This window comes from Triturus cristatus, chromosome 10, assembly GCF_964204655.1.
Source record: "Triturus cristatus chromosome 10, aTriCri1.1, whole genome shotgun sequence".
Lineage (NCBI taxonomy): Eukaryota > Metazoa > Chordata > Amphibia > Caudata > Salamandridae > Triturus > Triturus cristatus.
In genome coordinates, this window is record NC_140593.1 from 995616621 (window position 1) to 995636856 (window position 20236).

Consider the following 20236-nt stretch of genomic DNA (forward strand, 5'->3'; position numbering starts at 1 on the left):
CCATCTGTATTTTAAGTGAAGCAGATGTCGGCGTGCTAGTGTCGCTGGTGATACATCTCGATAGAGATCACATTTGAAGCCATGGAAAGAGACCACATTTTCGATCTAGCCGCCATGAGAATAGCCTTCCTCATCTTGTGAGAATGTAATTTTGCCAGGACATCTCTGGGACGCTTCTGTCCCCCGGATAGTGGTGGACCCACTCTATGCACCCTGTCAATTTTTATCTTCATGCCTCACGGGCCCAGCACCTCCCCAAACATTCCCACAACAAAGGCTTCCAGATCGGGCCCTTCCGCCCCTTCTTCCAGATTCCTTAAGAGAACATTATCACTCCGTGCTCTGTTCTCGTTCTTGCGATCTTCACATTTGAGGCTATTTACTTGTAACTGCTTGAAAAGTCCTTTTGTCTCGCTTTCCATTGCCGCCATTTTAAGCTCCAGCTCCTTCACCTTAGATTCCACTTCGAGAGTACGGGTGCCCACCGAATCGACATCTTGTTGTAGCGTCGTTAGCTCGCATTGAATGTCGGAATGTAGGACCTCCATTGACCCCTCGAGGTCCGCCTTGAGTTCTTTCTTAAAGTCTCTCAAGGAGGCCAGTAGGTCCTCCCTGGTGAGTGCCATCTCTCCCCCTTGCCCACCCTCCAGCGGATTCCCTCTCGCTTCTGTGGGGGAAAAGTAGCTGGATACTCTATTTGTCTGCGTCTTTTTGGGTGGCATATGGTCCGCAATAACCTCTAAGCGTCCCCCTCAAGGCAGAGTGGTGCCTCTTGACGTGCTGGGCTCCCTTCGCCTGAACAAGACTGCCGGCGCCCGGTCTTCTCACGAGTACCTCCGCTGTCTCTGACCCACATGCGTGGCTGCAGGCTCAATGTCCATCTCTAGCTACTTAGGTGTTTCCGTGAAGGTCCCTTCATCCCCGCATCCGCTGGTATTGTGTTTAGACTCTGCCACCATTTGTCAGTCGAGGGGCCCGGTGTGCCCCCGTAGCCCGAAGCTCCCTGGCTATACTATCGACCATTTAGCCTGTACCTCCACGCTATGGAGTAGTGCCACAAGCTGTGCCACAGTAGGTAGAGACCTGCTCCTTTTGGACCCCAGTCCCCCAGTGCTCTCTATTATGGCCTGTGCAGCTCTAAAATCACGGTGGGGCCAACATGCTGAGGTCAGGCCCCAGTGTACTCACTGACCTGTGCTGTAGCGCTCCTTGTTGCTGCCCAAACTCCTTGCCTGCTCATGCCAGCCTACCGTGTCGTGCTGCTTACCGGGGCATCGCCTCCATGTGTTCACACTGCGCCTTTTGTCTCTTATACCTCTGGGCTCACCAGAGCTCGCTGAGCCGCCATCTTAAAGTCAGGCAGCAGTCTGCCGCCTCCACATGTCCTCCCGAAGATTGTCTGGGTAGCAAGAGGGGCCAATGGGGAGGGAACAACCCTCTTGCCTCACTGCTTTGTTCACCAGTTGTCGGGGAGTCCCCGCCCCCTCCTGCACATGTTCGCTCCCAATTCTTCTCCTGCCTCGATTTCCCCGGTGGACGTACCCCTCCTACCTCCGGGGCCGGTCCTCAGGTCCTTGATTCCGTTCTGCGACTTCTCGTTGCGTCCAGTGAGGGTCTCACGCTGTCACCCGCCACCTGCTCCAGCGGCGCTCGGTGCCTTTCAACGGTTCCCCGGTCTCCTCTTGGTGCCTCGGTACTCCTGGCCTCCCCGCATTCCGTTTTCAGCAAGGAGAACCTCCCCCGCAGTTATGTTGGTGACTTTATCCCTCTGCTCGCCGCGGAGCCTCGGCTGATTAGGTCCGCTCTGCCATCTTGGTTGGCCACGCCCCCCCTTTTTTATTTTTGGACAGCCATTCTTGCAGCATAGATGTGATAAATTGAACCTGGTAAGACATCAATATTCCTACAAATTGTTGTTTGATCGCTGGATTTGGGAACTAGTGATAAACAGGCAGGGCCAGACTGGGGAACCAAAACCATCCTTGGCAAAAATGCTCAAAGCAGTCTGCTCCCTTCCTCTCCTTGTTCAATCTCTCTCTTTCCATCCATGCTCAGTCTCATTCTCTCCTCTCACTCTTCTCACTCTCTGATCACTTTCTGTCTACCTTCCCTCTGGACTTTCAAAACTGGCCTCCAGGGAGCTCCAGTCCATCGGGGAAAATGCCCTGTCTGGCCCTGCTAACAGGTCGTCAGAGTAAGGGCCACTTCCTGAATGACCCCATAGTTTTTTTAAATACAGATTGCACTGGTTGCAATATTTACTGGGTGTGGTATTACCTCCTCATACTGAGTCTTGCACCTTGGGATGGAAAATGCGGTAATAATACAGTTTTTCCCTCATTCTGAACTGATCTGATCGATCAGATAGGACTAGTACACACACACCAAAAGGCTGCTCGAAAGGATCCCAGACTTTATAACGGGGAAGGAATGCAAATGAAGAATTTTGAAAAGGAGGATAAATCAAATTGCCCTGATGAAATCCCTATAAGAGATGAAACACATTGGCTGGGTCTGTTTTAAGTGTGATGCAATTGGATACTTAATAAAAAGAACTTTATTGAAAAAGACACCAACGTCTGGAAATTAATTGAAAAACAAAATATGGAAAGTAATTGGAAACAAAAGAGTGATTACAGATACATGCAATTCGAATTGGAAAGTTCAATGTGAATAAGGAGATTAGGTTGCCCTCCTAATATTGGGAAAACAGTATGACATATTTGTGTGTTTAAATATTTATACCAATTATTTATCTTTTTGGCATTTCTCCAGAATCATTGTATTACTTCATGAGACAAAAAATGTGTTCTTTACTCTCCTTACTGTGAACGATACAGTTTCCCTAACTATGGTAATTAATTACCATCTCTTAATGAATGTATTAAATGTGATATTTATATTGTTGTTCATATGCCTAACACAGGTTGGAAGTTTGGAGCCATTCATGGAAGATCTGGACTCTTCCCTTCAGACTACGTACAGCCAGTGGCGGCACCAGATTTTGTCCATCTACCTGTGGACAAGAAAGATGAGCCAAAGAACAAGCAGGGCAAGGTGGCGGCCTCATCTGCTCTGGCAGTGGCAGTTGCTTCCACAGCTGTTGCTCATGAATTTGATAGGAAGATGGATGTACGTACAGGATGGTTCTCTTCTCCTTTGAATGGGTTTTTATTTCTATCTATCTTTTATATATATATATATATATATATATATATATATATATATATATATATATATATTACCTACTGGCGGTCGCCAGTAGGTAGTTATAGTTAGGACCCTGTTTCCATAGGAAAACCGCAACATTCTATTTGGAATAACTTTGGCGCCGGTCAACGAATTCTCGCAAAATTTTCAAAACTAATGGGGCGCTACGCTACGCTCCTACCCTGAAAGTCTCGGGGGGATTCGTCAAGAAGGGGCTGAGAAAAAAGGGGGGTCCCAAAACGCGTTTTTCCCATGCATTTTTCCATAGGACCTTTAGACACAGCTACAGCCCGAACGGCTGAACAGAGTTACTTGAAATTTGGCAGAGAGGTAGTCTACAGGTCAAGGATGTGCCTTTTGTAGGTCTGGTGTAAATCTGTTCAGTAGTTCCTGAGAAAATAGCATTTAAATCAATATATATATCTGTGGCAGCTTACGGTGCGCTTACCGTGCGCTTACGGTAAGCTTACCGTACGCGTACGGTGCCGTGCGCGAGCGTGATTCTGATTGGCTGTTAGATCTTAGTAAACATTCGAATCGGTCGAAACCAGGAAGCGGCGGCCGCCATTTTCTCTCTCGCACTCTGAGGGGGGGGAGGAAAAACAAAGGGTGAAAACATATAAAGAGGCAGGTTTGACAGCTCCCAACCACCTAGCCTTGATTATGGTGTCCCAAAAGAACCCCCAAGGCAAAAAATGTAATTTATTTTTTTTTCGAAAAAACGCCGATTACGCTTACCGTACGCGTACGGTAAAAATTAATGATAAAAAAAACAGTATCCACACTTTCCCACCCCCGTGTGCAAAAGGTGCCCTCAGGGCACCTTTTGAGCATGGCATATAAAACCACAGAAATTTTAATTGTTTACCTTTCATAACGAAGCGCATAATATGTCCTCCGTGAGCGGACGGTGCGCGAAGCGCATCGTGCGTACATTGCCCATCCTGCGTAAAGTGGGCGCGCGGTGCGCGAAGCGCACCGCGTGCTCACTGTGCGTGCACGGTGCGCGAAGCGCACCGTGCGCGCACGGAACGAACTGCGTTAAGTGGGCGCGCACGCCACGAACGGCGTAAAGTAACTTAGCATTTAAAAAAACGTACAAATTCACTGAAAAAACCATAGGTTTCACACACGTTATAGTTAGGAATTAGCATTTAAAAAACCTTGCAAATTCAGTGAAAAAACCATAGGTTTCACACATGCTATAGTTAGCTCGAGATTTTACTCATAAAAAACCAATGAAATTCCCCCGTTATAGTTAGTGCAGGCAACTATAACTCACGCGACCGCAATCCTCTGCTGATGACATATGTGTCTTTATGAAAAAAAAATATTTGTAATATATGTATAGCTAAAATTTAATGGAAGAAGACATGGGCAAATAAGTGTCTAAATACAGTATTAGCATCAGCAGAGGATTGCGGTCGCGTGAGTTATAGTTGCCTGCACTAACTATAACGGGGGAATTTCATTGTTTTTTTATGAGTAAAATCTCCAGCTAACTATAGCATGTGTGAAACCTATGGTTTTTTCACTGAATTTGCAAGGTTTTTTAAATGCTAATTCCTAACTATAACGTGTGTGAAACCTATGGTTTTTTCAGTGAATATATATATATATATATATATATATGTGTATATATATATATATATGTATGTATATGTGTGTATATATATATATATATATATTTTCTCCATGTGTTCAACCATGCACCAACAACCCTGTGTTAGTCCTACCGCAACCACAGCAATTGCTACTCTTGTCGTCTCATTCACGGAGACTGGCGTGGGGCTCAGGGGAGGTTGGAGCAGTGCAGTGCCAGTAAAGAAGCCCCTACAAGCATTCTGGTCTCTGCTTTCCTCTATAACTAGAGTGGCATCAAGAATCCAGATTCACATTCATGGTAGCCATCTTGGAGTGGGAACCCCCCACTGGCAAAGCATTGAAAACACACGTTTCCCCATCTTAGAATAAGAAGAAAAAGAAAGCTCATATTTTCCTTCAATCTGTGGGGAAGAATTAATGAGTATTTCTTTCAGGTCTATGCCTGGCAATAGTGCTATATTTGTTTGTACTATTGGCACCACTACAACAGGCCCTACTAGTACTGCTACTAATACAATGAGTGGTTAAATCACAATTAGTAGTATAATGTGTACTAAACATGAAGCTTCAACTGTTACAACTACTTTTGGTAGTTCTAGTATTACAACTACTGATGCCACTTCCACTATGAAATTTTCTCTTTTTTTAAAAAACATTTGTTTATTGGCATTTTGGAAAGGAAAAACAACTGAAGCTTTCCTCATAATAGTGTAAAAAAACATTGTCACATAGGGTATAACCCTAAATTAAACATGTAAGTTAGTGAACAAACTGCAGCATTGGAGTATTTCTGATGACTTTACTCTGCCCTACTTTGGGCATCCGGATGGTGGCATATTCAGTCCCTCTGCAGAGGGGGATAGAGGGGGCCAATCCAGTATATGAGTGTGTGTGGGGGGAGGGCCCGGTCAGGGGAGAACATCGACATCCACACGCACACCACCCTCTAGGGCCAGGAGCTGCTTCATCACATCCACACAATCCTGACCTCCCATCATCTGTCCAGGCTTGGCTCCCACCAACGTATCCAGATAGGGCTCTGGGGGGGACATGGAAGGGGACGGAAGGGGTCCCCTGGGTTATCTAGTCCCACCAGGTCATCTCCCATATCACACACATCCACGGCCACAGCGGTCCCATCATGCAATCTCAAGGGAGAGTCGGATGCCGCCTTCTTCCCACCCCCAACCAGAAAATCTACCATTGCGCCCCAAATTTCCAGTTTTCGATCCGCATTGTCATTTGTTCGCACCTTCCAGAGCCTACACTCTTCATCTACCACCTACTCCAATAAATCTGCCTTCCTTTTATCCCATGTCAGGCAGGATGGACTGGTGGCTCAGTGGATGGCGATATTAAGTCTGGCCAGAACTAGGCCCAACTGTGAATACCTGTTGTTCATTTTGCTACCTTTCCTAGGGAGCGGCAGCGGACCGAACAGGAAGTGTCTCACTGTTAAGTCCACTGCCATTACCCTTCGCACCTCCCAGCGCATTTCCTCCCAGAAGGGGCGTCACCTTATGGCAAGTCCATGTGACGTGTCTAAAGTCGGCAGCAGACATCCCACATCTCACACACGATCTAGCTGATATGCTCTGTGTAAATAGTAGAACAACTGTGTCAGCTCGAACCTGGCATTACCGGCCACCTCTTGCACCTGCACCCAGGCATGCCTCCACTCTCCCTCCGCAAGGGGGGACTCCAACTCCTCGTTCCAGCAGTCGCGGGCGGGAGTCAGATTTGTCTGCCTATCAGACTTGAGGGCAGTGTACAGCCGTTAAAATGATGCCCCTAGTGCACACAGAGTCCAACATCACCCATAGAACCTGCAATTTGTTCAGCTCGTTGGGGAAGGATGTCAATATTTCTCGTGCTGACCTGGACACACTGGCATATTGCAAAAATTGCTTCAGACCTACACAAAGGTGTACCCTGACCTCCTCTAGTGACATGAAGGTGCCATTCAGGAATAGATGTAATGTAATGTAATGTAAATATGCATTTGTTAAGCGCAGACTGTCGCTCCGCAAGGAGCGTCCTGGCGCTAGGGAATAGGGAAGGGGAGAGTCGGTGGGAATTAATCCTGAGGTCTGATTAGATTAACGCGAAACAGTGGGCATCGGGGATATTATATATCCAAGTTTTTAATGCCTTCCTAAAAAGGGATTCCGAATCCTGTAGTCTTAGATTGATCGGAAGTGCATTCCTAGCTTTAGACCCCAGGACGGCAACACTTTTACCTCCCTTTGTGGATCGTTTGAAGGCGGGTGGTTTCAGGAGGTTGGCTGTGAATGACCTAAGAGTCCTGACGGTGGTATAAGGGGAAAATCGGGCTGAGAGGTAGGTAGGTCCTGCCTTGCGCATGGCTCTGTGAGTGGTTAAAAGAATCTTAAAGAGGATTCTCTTATGGATTGGAAGCCAATGCAGGGTTTTTAGTGCCGCGGAGGCAGATGCTGCACGAGGGAGTTTCAGGACAAGGCACGCCGCAGTGTTTTGGACCACTTGTAGTCGTTTTATTGTAGTTTTATTGGCCCCAGCAAAGAGGCTGTTGCAGTAATCTAAGCGCGAGAGGATTAGCGCCACTGCAACAGATTTCCTTGCTGGAAATGGCATAAGATCGAAAAATTTCTTTAACGATCTTATTAGGCTAAAGCATGTCCCTGCTGTGGATAACGCATGAGGGAGAAAAAACAGCGCAGAGTCGAACTGAACACCTAGGTTTTTTGCAACTTTGGCCATCTCGGGGGGGGGGGGGGGAGAGGTGGTTCCTTCAGGCCACCAACTATCCGGGAGGAAGGTAACATTTCTTCCACTGGGCAGGATTTCTGTTTTATCCGTGTTACATTGCAAGTGGTTGTCTCTCATCGACTGTAGGACTTGTGATAGGCAGGTTTTAAAGTTCACTTCGGCCTCAGTGTTATCGTTGTCAAGGGACACGATCATTTGGGTATCGTCCGCGTAAGATGTTACTTCAATTCCGAAGGAGCTTATGAGAGAGATGAGAGGGGCCATATAAATGTTGAGCAACAGAGGGCTTAAAGAGGAGCCCTGAGGGACTCCTGTTATTATGATTTTCTCTGTTGAGAAAAAGGGGCCTAGGGATACAGTTTGTCTACGTTTGGTTAAGAATGATTTAATCCATTCTAAGGCAGTGCCTGCAATGCCGCCGCGTACGAGTCTCTCCAAGAGGGTGTCGTGTGAGATGGTGTCGAACGCGGCCGATAGATCAAGTAGGATCAGGACTGCCTTCTAGCAGCCACCCTCCACCCATCTCGATATGTCCACGGAGGCACGTATGTGCGCAAACAGGCGCAGCCACCAAATACGAAGAAGCTTAGCATAGGGCACTCGCATCAGCACCCGAGTTGCGGTTCTTTCCCATGCCTGAGCAACCTGTGAGACTACAAAAGGGGTGCTAGTCAGGAGCCGGCGGCTATGCACGAGCAACTTGGTAAGATCTTCTGTGGCTTCTGAACCCTCCAACAATGCCTTCTCCCAATTGGGGCCATCCTCGCACCACTGAGCTGCATATTGGTGCAGATCCACCAGATAATACAACTGGAGATCCAAGAGGCCCAGGCCTCCCTCAGCTAGGTCCAGTTTTTGGACCTGTAGACAGACCCTGCTCCTCTATCCTGCCCACACCAGGGAAGCCATCAGTCCATCCAGTCTCCGAAATAATGAGGGCTGCAGCATATAAAACAAATTCTGCATAGCATAGAGGCACTGGAGCAGTAGAACCATCTAGCTTAACACCACCCTACCCATGACCAACAGCGTGAATGTGTTCCAAAAATTAATAGAGGCCGTGAAGCCATCTCTCCCCATATTAAGTTCTTATTGTTGGTGGCGGTCCTGTGTTATCTGAATCCCCAAATAACGAAACCTTCTAGTCTCCCAAGGCAGTCTCACCTCGATAAGGGCAGTCTCTGCCACATCAGTAAGCAGTGCAAGAGGGAAGAGCACACTCATGTGGTGGGTGACTTTTAGTCCCGACACTCTCCCAAATTCAGCCATAAATCAAATATTCTCTTAGTAACACTTATATTACTAAGAAGTCTACAGCTATATTTTGATTAGAGAGACATCCCCTTTACCCATATTGAAATTTACTGTGTCTTTTTGCTCAAAGTCTATGAAAAAATAACATAACACTCTAGGGAACCCATTCAGTGTATAGCTTGGAAATGGCCTACCTTTTCTATCTTTGTGTGGCCCTTGCACCAAATGCGCTGAATATACAACACTGGTGTTGTTTAAGTCAAAAGCTATTTAAATAATTAGGTCTTTGACCACAACATCCTGAACTCCTTGCCATGACTCGATCAATCCTTTCTTCCATGGAGAATGTTCGGTGGATTTGAAGGGTGAAGGCACACTTGCCATGAACCTGAAAATCTCACATTTGAAAAGTAGGATAAATAACTTTGAGCACTGTAGCTTATTTGCAGTTTTGATTTCTCTGGAAATTAAGCATTATAATGTAAAGGGGGAAATGGGTGGTCCCAGGGAACTCATTGTCAGTCAGATATGACTCATAATTCTGAAACTATGATTTGGTCACCCATTTAGTTAAACCACATATAGACAAGGCTCCCCCAACACAAAGTCTAGATCCTAATTCTAGATTAGTTATGTGGGAAACCTTTCCTGGTTAAGGACGGAGTCTCTCTGCCACCTGATGTGTGACATGCTTCATCACTGAGCCACTCCCGGCATCTCTCCTAAGGAGTAGATGCAAGCGACTACCCTTAAGAGTATGGAGGAGCTTTCGGGATAATATGTAGTAGGTAAGCTATGCCACTGATCTCATCTGTAAAGGTGTGAGGGGAAGGGTGCGGAGAAAAAATTCATAAAACTACAGACTAGATGGAAAAGCACAGTTTAATGAATCCCCTAGTGGCAGAATAAAAAACAGTAGGGAATAGTTCTACCCACGCAATAAGGTTGAAATGTATATGCCTGTATAGTCGCCCTCTCTCGTTGCGCTGGTACGTATGGTGTGCAATAAGGAGAAACAATATACTACCCACATCTAAAGGGTTCATAAGATGTCAGGCATCCACCTCAGTATTAATAACTGTAGGCCTGTAATCAAGAGAATGACTCACAACATCAGAAAGGACCTAGGCAAGATACATCAGTTTATGTTTGTACCTTCCACTAGCTGAGTTACAGAAGTACTGTAACATATCGCAAAAGCAAATTATGCTTATGATGGCTGAAAAAAGAGGGGCGATCTGATGATCCATTTGGCTGCCACTGTATTAATCTTTGCTTCTGTGTAACCACATTACAATTATACAAGCACTCTGAAGGTTAGATAGAAAATAGAGACAAGACAATTGCGACATGCTTCTTCCTAAATAGAAACTTTAAATGATATTTGTTGAGCATGAACCCATTTCGACCTTTCTCACACTTAGCACTTACTTTTCCTCTCCAGGTGTCTCCAGCACCAAGTGAATATGCAGAAAGCTTAGATGAGTTCATGGATGGAGTTATAGATGAAAACATCCTGCAGGACAGTCGATACACCATGCTCGAGTTTGCCAAGAAATATTTCCGAGATGTACAGAGGAAGACAACGTAAGTTGCAATATTGAAGTACTGCTCGTTACAATCCGCTGATATGTACTGAGTCATACACTGTGTGAGCACATGTTCTAAGTTCTAATAGCAGTCCTTGAAAGTTGTAGTACCATCTCACATGTGCTGCTATTCCAGGCCTCAGCTGCTAACTTTGGTATTAAAGTCAGAGAGATTGGCTACAACTCACTTTAAAGTAGACTTCTAAAATCCACTTTTATTGAAAATAGATAGTTGTTGGTGCATTGATTACAAACGTATGCCCACTATGTTTCAAGTGACAATCAACACAAAAGCCCAGCAGCTCTAGGTTTAAGTCTTGTCCAGCAATCATCAGTCTGTCTAATTTTTTATGCTCTTTCTTATAGCGACTCTTTCAGGCAGAAATCCAGAAGGGGAGGAGAACCAAAAGACCCAGCAGAGATGCTGAAGTTCACAAAGGTAACAAACTTCAAGGGCAGCATGTGTCACCCTCACACTCTGCTTCTCTCCAACTCTGAAAGGACCTGAGCTTATTGACCCACACATCATTCTTAACCAGAATTGCATGTGCCACGAGAATCCCACCTTAAAACTCGATCCTATCAGGCCGAGCTGAAATAATTTACATATGTTCTAATTTAGATTGTTGTGGTATACAAAGAGACCCCCACATGTGTAGCTTTTTTTAAAGTCCCTCATGTCACCGAGACCTTTCCTTAGAGACATGTGCAGACCTTAGGGAAAATGTACAAATGCTGATCCCAAATCTGTTTTTTGGTAACAAGTTCCTACACAATAGTAACATTTGAAAAAAATGGGCATTTCTCCCACAGTCATATAAATGATTATAAACTGTAGATTTCGTGGAGCCCTCCACCATTTTACTTGCCTTGCTGGTAACTACATATTTGATTGGTACTTTATAACTCCCATTGCCCAAGAGTTCAGCCTCTAGGCTGCTGCTTGACAGAAGTATAGCTTTTAAAGTTAGATGAAAGGACATGCATTTTTGAAAGAGCTCACATCGAGCCTGTTACATTGTGGCCTGTTCTTTGTCTGACGAATCAACGTTGCAAACTGGACTATATCCCACCATGGTATATTGCTATTTCTTCTGCCTGTAAGACAGAGGCCCCTATGATCCTTTTTTGTGCTTTTTTTTTATATAGCGCGAACTCGACCCGAAGGTATCAGTGAGCTTTACATGTGCATCAGTTTCATTACAGACACATTCATTTTTTTAGGCACAGGGAGATTAAGTGATTTGCCCAGAATCACAGGATGTTTGATCCTCCCACCAGATCCGAGCCTGGTTCCCCAGCTTCAAAGTCCGGCGCTCTAGCCGTTAAACCACATCCTCTCCCCTTTAACCCATACATGCATGTGGGCCCTTTTTCTGTTTCCTTTTCTCCTTTGTCTCTGTTGCCTATTTCCTGTTTGCTTCTTTACTTCCCAGCAAGTCCTTGCTTAGATTTTGTGTCCCACTCCTATCCCATACTTCTTTTCCTGTGGTTTTTATACCCTTAATCATGTCACTACTACTTCCTCATATGACCAGGTAAGTTCTACCCTACTGCATTACAACTATCAGTGTTTAAGTGGGTGTGCCAATGGCCCAGTTGTGCAGTTAGCTCAAAAGATGAATACGCAGTGTTGGGCTAGTTTGCAAAGCTCCAAAATTGCTCGTAGAGAGAACAGTGGTGGCTAGTGTACTTTGAAACCAATGGGGTGTAAATACCTTCTTAAGTTGTATAAAGCAAAGCAAGCTTGTTTGATATCCTTAAGGGTGGTCCAGTGGGTCAACCCTTCTACCCTTCAAGATCATTTGGTTAAAAGGTCTACAATATGCACTTTACTGTGCAGTTTTGATGCATATTGAGCACATATCCAGATGTACTGCAGGAGTATGCATTACATATTTAAATACTGTTGTGATGTACTAGACAAGCCTTACCTTCTCCAGGCAAGCCTAAACTCACCCTATCCAAGAAACATAAAATGTAGCCTAATGTAGCCTAAATGTTGGCTAGAAAGCTTTGTGTGTTACAGTTAGTTAAGAATAAGAAAATCTGGTTAAGCAGGTTATCTTAGCAGATTGTTTTTCAAAATGTGCATAGCATGTTTCTTCACTCAGTTTTTCCATTCAGCTCCCTTCAAATATATTCTCAGTCATATGTTGATCTTGAGATTCTATTGGAACTAGAGGCTGAGCATATACAAATTTACTAACATCTCACAATCAAGGGACATAAACAGATCTAGTAAGTTCATACAGCAAAGCTACTGCAAATTACAGACAGGAGCAGAATCAGGTAGCAATCAATTGCTTTACATGTGGAGACATCAGTTGTGATAATGTAATAAAAGCTTTATCCAAATAGATGATCAAATGCATCCCCACCAGTTATGAAAAAGCACACACAGCTGTTACTGTCCTGGGTATCAAAATCAGAAACCCATACTACAAGCTGAAAATTAGCATTAAAATATTAACTTTTAATATATTTCGGAAATGCAGTTATTTTATCAAATATCAACTTGCCAGTTTCTGAAAATACTGAATGATCACATGACCCCAATATTTTAAGGATGGGGCACTATTATTATGATAGTTTGGCCAGCATGGCATGAGGAATGCTCACAAAAATGTAATTGATGGGCCACTATTAGCCAACAGTATCACAGAAGAGTCACTCTGATACAGGAATATCAAGCATGTTAACAAAAACGTAAACAATAGATCACCTTTGGACACTATTAGGTAGGGAAAGACATGTTTCTGTCCACAATGCCCCCAATATCTGAAGGATGGTCATCAATAGACCTTCCCCAGGGGCACTGACAAAGTTGCATACACTTACACACACATGCACACTTACACAAGCACAAACATGCATGCATGCATGCATGTAAGCAAACGAGGTACTCCAGTCTTTTCTTGTGACACTACAAGAGCTCCTCTTATGCTGAGCTTTCAGCTCCATCCCTCCCGGTTCCCTCTCTGAACGAAGGATGCTGCATGCCGTGGTAGAAGGAACAATCACAACAGTCCTTATTTTAAGCTTCCACTTGTCCTAAACAGCCAGTGAGGACTTATCCAATAAGAACCCAAGGTGGGGAAGCCAGCGGGAGAAATACACTCATTCTCTGCTCGAGCCCACTTCTCCATACTCCATCTTCTGAAAGAGCAAGGGTTGAATAATGGAAATGGCCAATTGATGGTTCATTAGATGACATGCTGCACTGCCTGCAATATGTGCATCTTTGTGTTTGTGTCAATGTATGAAATTCTTCACTGCTGAAAGTCGCAGGTGTTAAATGTAAACATAGGATCTTATGAGATTGTTTGTGTTCTTGTAAAACCTGTAAAATTAGTTGGGATCTAACTTAATATGCTATTGGCGGGAATCCCTGTTGCCTGGTATTGGCCTTACATCCTTGGACAACAACATGTTCTTCAAGAACACAGGACATATTGGATGCTTTTAGCGTACCTGAGTCTAATTTAAGTATCTGTATTCGTACCAAGTAACCAAACTGGTGAAATCTCCTTAAGAACGTGTTTATGAATCCTCACATCGCAACCTGAAACTGCGTATATATGGTACAGCCTTCTGGATAATCTTTCGAAGACACTTGACGAGCAACTTCCCATCTCTTTTTTTACCCTCCGCTATCCTCCCCTTGACAATCCTTCATCTTCACCACGTGCCATCTGCTAGTTACATGTGTTGCCCTTTCTGATGGATACTTCGAAGTGCAGATTCCTCGCCTCGTGATGGCCTCCAGATGGCAGACTGGATCTGGAAACTCCTCAATAGCTCTCCTGCAACAGGAGATGGTGCCACAACTCCACTTTGCCTCTGGACAGTATCCCAGACTTGATGTCACGGATTTATATAAGGAATCTATCAGGCTCACTGACATCAATTCCTTTTTACTGCACCTTTTAGCATGGATCTAGAGTTGCAATGCTCAGAAATTTTTCCAAAAATTTGTTATTTTTCTGTGTTGAACAGGAAGTATTGTCTCCACCAAAGTTGTCAGGATTTAAGGAATGTCACTCTTGTGGCAAGAAGATATCACTCTCGGACCCTCATGACATCCACATGCTGAACCTGGGCTCCAAGCATAACTCCAAGTCATGCAAAAAAGAATGGCCACATGTACACCAAGGCCAACAAGGAGCGAGAGGCTAAACATTTCATGGCACATGTCTGCAACTGGTCCTGTTCTGACTCGCCTTCAAAGTGGACCTTTTGCAGGGGTAGAGAGAAAGGTCTTTCAAGATGGGACAAAAAAAGGAACAGAAAGGATCTCTCACATCCCAGACATTGTTCCATTTCCAGGGGTAGGTCTCGAAGTTGCTTGCTACGTGCCCCAACTTTGGCTCAACTTCAGAGCCAGACTTTGTGAATGTACCAGCACTGGATTCGGTGGTGGCTCAAGACGTGGCCACCTTTGACTTTTCCAGCCTCTTGCGTTGATCACAGCCTACATTCAGGCAATGCTGGCTAGCTCTTGAAGGAACTCCACTCCGCTCCTTCTGGTGGCTCCAACTTCATTACCAGCCAACTCCACTGAGATTTCCCATGACGCCTTTCTGGCACCTGCCAAAGCGATCCCTCCACCAATGACCTTGGGACCAATGGCACCGGTGCTGTCTCCTGCACTGCTGGCTGTGTCTTCAGATATGCCACTCTCTTATGAAGGCCATCCTGGTCAGGACACAGGGGTCAGTATTTCTTTGAGGAGGCTCCCTACAGTTATTTGCCTTTCTGCAAATATTTTGGCAGTCTCAGGGAGCTCTTTCATTTGGATTTGCACCCTATTCAGATGCCACACATTGTCTATAATTACATCGATGACCACAGCAAGGTGGGCCATCTTCTTCCCCCACTAGCATAGATGCTGACAATTGCTTAGGTCTACAGAATGCAAGTGGGCTATCCACCTGTTAGGTGGCGGATCCAGAGTGTCCTTTGGGGGCCCCCACTGAGGAAGCTGCCTCATTTCTGCTGGTCCTATGCTATGCTGTGAAGGTCCTTGTTCTACCACTGCCTGTAGAGGATAAAACAGCCAAATTGCTCACAGAGATTTTATAGGCTGCTGCTTTAGTGGTGAAACCATTGCTCCCCTTCATTGAGGGATTGATGGACTCCATGGAACATTCCAGCTTCTACCCAGACAGTTAACATTCAGGTCACCCTACGCCATCGCCTAGCACCTGGAGACCCAAAGTTTCTGATGGCTCACCTCTACTGAGAGAGTCTTGTAGTTCATGTGTCCTCTTCTTCCAAGCAATTCCCTGATTCCATACCTCCTTTCCTCATGGCAAGGAATAGAAGGAAACTGAGACCATTGGGAAGAAAGTCTTTTCTCCAGTATTGGGGTATCTTTCATAGATTCACATGCTTGAATCATTCCCCGTTGTCAAAGTGCCAGTCCCAATGTATCATAATAAGCAGTATGTATCAATTTAATAGGCTGTAAAGGGAATGCAAGGTTCAGCTTAATAGCCTATCTATGTCCTTTTTAAAAAAGGACCAGCGACAGCACCCTTAGTACACTCCCAACAGAGGCATTGTCCCTAAGATTTTCACCGCACTTTGTGTGTGAGGGAGTCTCCCTGAGCTCTGCTTAGTTCTTCAGATTAGGTGATTTGCAAAAAGTTTTTCCCTGTTCCAGAATGTCAAAACTGGTCAAGAAAGGGCTCTTCAGACTTTGTACCACATGTGGTAACAACAGGCTTCATACAGAAGACCCTCGTAAGGAATGTATTTATTGTCTTCATCCAACGCACAAGGTGAGAGACTGCAAGATATGCAGAACCTTTTCTACAAAAACCCTCAAAGACCATGAGGGAAGTCTTTTATTATGGTTGCAGAAACTTAAAAGCAAGAAAACTGTCATTTCTCAGCAGGAAAGTAGCGAGTGTTCCATCTCCTCACAGACATCTAGAAAGAGGGAAAGGTCTCACCATGAGTCCACTGACAGAAGCAGGAAAGCCTTTAAAAAGACCCACCATGAATCTACGGAAAGCTCCTCTCATGAGAAAAAAGGCTTCCTCAGACTCTAAATCTGAGCCTTCTACTCCATCTACAGCCCTCCCATTGAAACCTAGATCCTTCTCTGAACTGGTTTAAAAAAAGACCAGGTTCACAGAAAATATTTTGTCAACGGCATCAGCGCTGTCAAAAACATCATTGACCGCACCTAAAAGCAGAATTTCAACGATGACTGGCAGTTCTTCAACGCTTACACCATCGACAGCGATTCCATCGACGACGGTATCAGCGTCAATGAAGACTACTTCGTCGACGACCACCACTTCGTCGATGACGACAATGACGTCGACAAAGACTGTACGAACACCGTCAATGACCGCATCAGCATCAGTGCCACCATTGAAGATCCTCATCGACGATGCAGCCATCGGAAAAGTCCTCCTCATCGTCAGCAAAGTTCAAACAGAAGAAACAACATGTTGCTTTTGACCACACCGTTGAAGCTGCCATCAACAACCTTGTCTACTAGAATTTTGCCATCTTTAGAAAGTTTTCGCCCTGAATACAGTTCTCTTGGTAAAGTGTCCCCACTACCACCCAGCCACTTGTTGGATCTTCAAGAATCAGAGGATGACAATCAATGAATGTTTGGCGCATCCCATAGCCCCTCAGAGTTGAACGTCATATATCAAGATGAAGAGGAGGAAGAGGATTATTATGAGCCTGTTTATCACAGCCTCTACACTAAGCAATACCATCCTTATGCTCCTTCTTTACCACCACCAGGCATGGTCCAGGCTCCGGCTGCACTGATAGAAGACCTGCAAAGCATTCTTCGAGACTATTACATGTGCTTCCCATCACCAGCTGAAGTGCAACAGCCACCTGCAGTGGTACCCACACCTGCACCTAAATCACCGGACCATATGCCTCCTCCACCTTCACCAAGAATTACTCCACAATCCTGAATTGCCATGCCTCTTCAAGAGGATCAGTCTACAACAGATGATGATTACTGTAGGAAGCTGGCTCTCTCTCTATAGTGCACTAAAAAGAAGTACGCTGTGTAGTGAGTCCAGTGGGTCCCAAATTGGCTTACAGAGGATTAAGCAGATAATACTAACTCTCTCTTTTGTGTTAGTGTTTGCGAGCAATTAGGCTTATCAGAGGGTAGAGCTAAGCATTTGTTGTACTTACATAGGCAATAAATCGGACTCACACTCAGAGAATAAATCATAGACCAAATTAGAAAAATAATACTTCTTTTTACATATATTTGTTAAATCTAAGAACTTTGTTCAAAGGGAAATACTGTTATCGTTAGAAATATACACAGGTAAGTAAAACGTTCAAACATGTGCGCGATTCTGCACAATGCAATCCTATGGGAGGAAAAGACAGAGAATCATAAAGGTAGGTACAGTAGGTTTCAGGGATTCACCTTCAGGGTTCGGAGTTGTAGTGGGCCTAGGTCCAAAGTACTACCAGCAGTTCTTCAGGAACTACCCGGGTTTTGCCAGGAGCAAGGTGCTGGTGAGGTTGTAGCAAGGTGCACTACGGTGAAGGTGGGCCACCTGGAAATAGGCTGCACAGGGTAACTTGGAGGCAAGTTCGAGAGCTCCCAAATGGGGGCTTAGGTCACATCGGGTCATGGAGCAAGGGGGCACAGCCGGTCCTTCAGTACCTGGGCCAGGCGGCTCGGGTGCAGAGTGGTTAGGGCGGCTGGGCTGGTGCGCAAAGATGTTCCTTGCGGTTCGTGGTAAACAGCTGGCAGGGGCGAAATTGGGACAGCTGGGCCACTCACGAAGTGGGTCTCAATGATGCTGATGTCCCTCGACTGGGGTGCATTCGAATCCAGACTGTAGTCTCGCTGCCGGTTTTTGCTGCAAGGCATCCTGTACCCCGGGGTTGGTGCTGCGTGGCTCTGATTGGTCCTGGTGTCTGCTCTGATTGGTCCTGGTGTCTTCACACTCGGTGGGGAGACAGAGCTGATAACTACCTTCTTCTGGTCATCTGCAGCATCATTCAGGCTGGAGAATTAGACCAAAAGGTAAAAGCCTAGTGGACATCCCATAATATGCACAATTATGAATATGGTGAAAAGGCGGGTGCTCTTCTAGCCTGGAAGGCAAGAGTGGATCGAGCTAAAAATAATATTAGCAAATTAATAATAGATCAGAATAGGGCTACCTCTTGTAAACTAGAGGAGATGCAAACGCGCCTCCTCTCCTTTTTTTCAGATCTGTATAGAGAGGAGATCACTCCCTGCTCAGAAAATATCCAAAAATGGCTGCGGCATAAAGAACTACCTGAATTAACAGAGGGCAGTCGAGATACTCTCGATGCCCCTATAACAGAGAGTGAGATAAGTTTGCATATAAATAACATCAAGAAGAATAAAGCTGCAGGGATGGATGCCCTCCCTGGCGAGGTTTATAAACTTCTCCAGCAGGAGCTAGTCCCAAGACTGTGTGAATTATTTAATTATATATACAGTCCAGAAGGTAAAATCCCTAAGTCGTGGAAGGAGGCCACGATTGTTCTCATTCTGAAGCCAGGGAAAGATCCCCTTAAAGCTGACTCATATAGACCAATCTCCCTGCTAAATGCTTACTATAAGATCTTTGAGTGTTTTGGCTGGGAGATTGGTCAAGGTAGTACCGCAGCTGATCAATACGGATCAAAAGGGCTTCATCCCAGGGAGGTACATTCAGGAGCAGACGCTCCAATTAATTGGTAGCATAGACCTGGCGGTGGCCCGGTCGGAACCCTTGGCTGTGGCGGCATTCGATGCAGCCAAGGCTTTCGACAAGGTCTGCTGGGTCTTCCTCTGGGAAGTTTTAAAGATAATGGGATTCGGACCAATCTTTATACAGACCCTGATCAGCTGCTACCAGGGTGCCTCTGCAGTAATCCTGTTAAATGGCATGTTAACAGCAAGTCTTAGCATATTTAGGGGAACAAGGCAGGGCTGTCCCATCTCGCCCTTGCTGTTCGATCTATATATATGCTGCTATATACTAATAATCCAGTGGAGGTATTACCAAGAGTGGAAGCCCTTTTAGTGGAATTTGTTTCATACTCTGGATACTTAGCTAACTCCTCCAAGACAGAGGTGATGTGCTGGAACATTAATAACTGGGTCGGCAGCTTGAGTAAGGAATTTAGATACCTGGGGGTCATTATAGTTAAAGATCTAGAGGATATACCTCTGATCAATTTAAATAAGGTGTCTAAAGAGGTAGACCACCTTTTTACAAAATGGAAAAACCTACCACTGACTATCTATGGCAGGGTTAACTTAGTAAAGATGGTAATCTTACCGAGAGTGACATATTTGTTTAGTACCATTCCCCTTGAGTTCCCCAGTAGGGATATCAGCAAAATTCAAGGAAAAATCGGTAGTTTTATTTGGTCCAATAAGAGCGCTAGACTATCCTGGAAGAAGTTAAGATGTAGACTTCTGAAGGGAGGTCTTGCTCTCCCGGATTAACTTGGTATTCTTTTGCTTTTCAATTTAAAAACATTCGGATGCTGTTGACTATAACAGAGAAATCTAACTGAGGGAAGATATTGAGAGAAATGGCCACACTAGAGGGTGGGGGAGAAGGTTTCCTATATAAGTTTGGGGCACCAAGGTTTTTTTTTAAAGTTCGCCTGAAAGTCTTAAAAGCAGCACTTAACGTGTGGTATAAGGTTAGAAGCAGATGGGGGATTGGTCACTATTCTGAATTTGCTCCCATCTGAAATTCCCCCAGGCTGCCTGCCTGCTTAGAGGATAGTCTTGCGTTGCCTATTAAAAGGGCTGGCATTGCGATTTGGTCGGACCTTGTATCCCCAGA

The 20236-nt window shown here is 45.1% G+C and overlaps 1 protein-coding gene across 1 annotated transcript in view; it reads left to right on the forward strand.

The window, feature by feature from the left end:
- The window catches only part of MYO15A (myosin XVA), a 1126038-nt gene that overhangs the window by 866905 nt on the left and 238897 nt on the right, over nt 1-20236 (forward strand). The window contains exons 53-55 of the mRNA XM_085631315.1: nt 2927-3132; nt 10262-10404; nt 10773-10845. Coding sequence (XP_085487441.1) covers nt 2927-3132; nt 10262-10404; nt 10773-10845 — 422 coding nt within the window. The remainder of the gene's footprint in view (nt 1-2926; nt 3133-10261; nt 10405-10772; nt 10846-20236) is intronic.